We start from the raw sequence: 4,180 nt of genomic DNA on the forward strand, positions 1-4,180 counted from the left end.
TAAAAATAATTCAAATAGGACGTGATGATTTACTCACTTATTTCAGTGTTTGGTTCAGCACGGTTTCAATTTTATAAAAATTCACATGTTTTTAATTATTAATATAATTGATTTCCCGAGCCAAACGCCGAAATAAATGACTTGTAATTGTTGCAAAGTGGTATGTCAGAAAGTAGGTCGATAATTTTTTTCATTTTTTTCAAGTGTTTTTTATTTAGATCAGTGACAGTTCAATAATTCCACTAGTTAAGAGAAAACAAATGCCAATAAAACAAAGGAAGCATTCAAAGCAATGTTCTGTTTGTTCAAAATACGTTCTCAAGGTTTATTTAAAACCGGAAGTCGATTCTTCAACATCAAAAACGAAGAAATATTGTTGCAGTAAATGTAGAGATGAGTTACGCAATGGTGGCAGTGATGATATTATGGAAGCTGATCAGCATGATGAAGGAGAAGATGGATTACATGGTACTCCAATGGCTTCTCAAATTTCTTCTCAATACAATACGTCTCAAAATCAGCCAAGCTTTCAGAGTCTAGTATATAATGGAATTTTACCTTCTTTTCAACCATTTCCCTCCAACACTACTGACAAAATTTTCCCAATTCAAACATTTGCAAAATTTAGAATGATTGATTTTACCAATCACAATGATTCAGACCTGTCAAATTGTGGACCAATGTTAGGGATGGATTATAATCTTAGGAAAGAATTGGATAGAAATTGTCATATGGCTAGAACTATTCAATCCTCAAATAGTCTCATTTCTTATTTATGATTCGAAATTCACTATAATGGATAAAGTAGCCGCTTATTCATTCCTTACTTCTGCAGGATGTTCAATTTCAAAGGATGTGCATGAATGGTTGAGAGAAAAATTGTATGAGCAATTGAGAAATTCAATTCAGACCGAAAAAATCAAATCTGAAATCAAAAAATACACAAAAATTAGAAATTGTCAAACCTACACAGTGGTTGAGAATTCAAATGAGGTGAATGAAATGTCAAAAGAATTTAATCCAAAAGATGTTTCGAATGAAAGAAGTAGAAAAACAAAAAACAAACCAATTATTGAAATTAAAAAGAGTGCTGGTTTACAATGTAACAACTGTAATTCCTTCCATATTACACTGGACATGTTTGGTGACGATTCATTCTTGTAACAATAAAAAAAATATCATCACGATGCACCACTCTTTTCAACATGTTAATTTTACATCATCAAAAATCAATTAATTATTACTATTATAATTGTAGTTTTTTAATTGGAGCAATATATCATGATATAATTAATATTAATTATAATATTAAAATTTAAAATATGAAGTTGCGATAATGAAACTAGTTATGAATGTCCGAAATTTAATGGAAATTTTTATAAGGAAAGTATGTAATTATTGTACTTGTTTTAAAGACTATAGAAATACTAACAATAATATCTGATTTATTACTTTAGACTTTTTAATAATTTACAGTTCAATATCATCTAATCTTGTTGTTGGTATTTCTAATAATTGTAATTGACACTATCTTTAAATATCAAATAATTATTATGCTCATTTATTTGAGAGAAGATTCATCTTATCACAATTAGAAATGAATGAAACCACAACTGATAAATTGTATACAATTATCCTTATACAATTTCATATTATCAGTAAGGTAATCAACAAGAGTTGTTTCACTTTAAGAATTGAATTATTAATTATGGAGAAAATTTACTTGACGATCAATTGAATAGAACTTGCTATCAAACTCCAAACAAGTACTAACTCATACTAATTTCAGTTTGGCTAGTGTTCGTCCATTTGATTTATTACATATTAACAGTTTATATTTCATCACGAAGAATTATTGATATCACTTCCTGTTCTTACCACTCCAATTAGTGGAAGAGATTAACTTTATTGTAAATTTGGTAAGTATTTATTTGAATGAGTTTACTCAACATTCACAACAAAAAGACTCTAATATTGCTGAAATTGGATTAGAAAACAAGATTTAATGTGAGTGTGTCATGTTTGGAATTGGATAAAATCAAAATTCATACCTTGGATGATGATCAATTGTTTAATTCATGATTAAATTTGGATAGTTTATTGCTGGAATTATACTCGTGGGTCCTCTTTGGTGAAGAACCTCTTTCTGGGCATGCCAGAGGAGATTCCGTGTTTGATGGATTTGTTTCAGGTATGTTATATTGTTTTAGAATATTATCAACTATAATATGAATGTTAATAATCAAATTGTGGATTGCTTTCTGTGTTGGACTTAATAGAACTCAATAACTGGCAAGTTAACTAGATAAGGCTTTACAATCATCAGATTTAAAGAATGCAATATTATATTTGGAAAATTAATTGGAATATTTGATTTTTGACTAATTGAATGAGGCAACAAAGAGTCTCTATGGAAATTCCACTGGCATTATTATTTTTGAATTAGGATTGTTCATATTTGGAAACAATTACAGAGTAGTGTTTCTGCTGGTGGTGACTCTTGCCAAGCTGTTTCAAAGATATGATTTAATATTTAGAGAAGGAAATACCGTTATGTGAATGCCTTTTCATTAAGATAGAACAAATGAGTGAGTTACCAATTCACTCAAGCTCAAAGATTCACATTCATTTTCATTCAAAAACTCACTCAGTTTGGAAAAGGTACTCAGATTGAAAAGAAAATGATTCATTTGCTTGGTAGCTCTCAACTAAATTCTTATCCAATGAGAAGAGAGGTTTATCTAACAATCTTGATTCCTTCTTCGATTGGAGAATTGTTTTTTGTTGAGATAAACTGAAGAATAATCTGGTGAAACTTGCTGGGAAACTTTGAAATCCATTGACAAGGACTGGAGGGGAAAGGAGGTATCAATGGAGTGTTGAATCTACACAGAATAATTCGATTTGATAATTTTCGTCCATAGCAACTTTTAATGCTCTAAAGTGTGCTCTTCAACTTCAAAGTCACAGTTTCCTCTTCAATGGATGAAACAAGTATGCAAAGTAAATGGAAGGGTGTATGTTTTCTTTCTTCATTTGCATGAAAGGATTTATGAACGGTTGTCGAAATAAGCGATTAATGGTATAAGTGTTGGATAATTTTGCAGATATTATCTGTCCCTTTCAATCAAATATTCATGAACCTTTCTTCTATAATTAATGAAATCTGCTCATTTGAATGGTCCCAACAAATCTGATTTCGAACCTATCTATACAATCTCTGTAAATCAAGTGCTAACAGTTCAAATGAAAGTAAGGAAGAGAATGTTGGAGGTGGAGATGACGACTGGGAATTTTTCAATGTTGAAAAAACGAACCAGTTGAATCTGAATAGCAAGTGAATGAACTAGTCACTAAGAAATTCGTCTTGGACGAAAGTGAATTCGAACTTGATTATTACACAATATTCCATTGCTAATAATGGTCAAACTCTCTTTACAAATATACTCCTCATTCAATAAGATCTTGGAACTGTTGGTAATACTCTCCAATCATATGTAAGCTCTCAATAACAATACCTTGTATGAGGATTATGAAGCCAAAGTAACAAATTACTCATTTCCAAAATGAAATGACATCACTCTTGAATAAGTTGATTTACCTTAAATATTATTCCAGTTTTGGATAAAATATTAATAGCTAATTCACTGATAGTGCCAATTGACATCCACTTTTTAAACCCATTTAGACAGTAGTTGTCTTTTCACTAAATTATTCAGAACCATCCTATAAGATAATTTTACAAAATGAAATAAGGGAGACAAATCTTACCTGTTATATAATATAATTCAACGATCCAAAAATTATCTAATTTCTACATCTATCCAAAATTAAAATTAATTCCAATAATTTCAAATTATCCTAAATTCATTCCAAGTACATTAATTGATGAAATAATTCCACTCCAATTCCATGTCAATCAAGTAATTTCATAATTATCCAATTTTTTCAATTATTATTTCATCCACTTCCAAATAATTATTTACAAATTTGCAAGTCAGTTCGAAATATTTCAAAACAATATTAATAATTAAGAGAAAATTAAAATTTAATTACTTATCATCCAATAACCAAAATCGAAATTATCGTAACATTTCATTGAATGACAAGACATTTCCCAATTAACATATACTCTGTTATCATAGTCATTACAAACCAATGTCATGGCTGTGTACTCACA

General features: G+C 29.5%; 1 protein-coding gene across 1 annotated transcript; it reads left to right on the forward strand.

Moving 5' to 3' along the window:
• Window positions 1-795: 795 nt before the first annotated feature.
• Window positions 796-1,164, forward strand: NAEGRDRAFT_76446 (uncharacterized protein; the record flags this gene model as incomplete). Its single annotated transcript, XM_002668589.1, has 1 exon — window positions 796-1,164. The coding sequence occupies one exon, from the start codon at window positions 796-798 to the stop codon at window positions 1,162-1,164; it is 369 nt and encodes a 122-aa protein (XP_002668635.1).
• Between the last annotated feature and the right edge of the window lie 3,016 nt (window positions 1,165-4,180).

This window comes from Naegleria gruberi (assembly GCF_000004985.1).
Source record: "Naegleria gruberi genomic scaffold NAEGRscaffold_156, whole genome shotgun sequence".
Lineage (NCBI taxonomy): Eukaryota > Heterolobosea > Eutetramitea > Acrasida > Naegleriidae > Naegleria > Naegleria gruberi.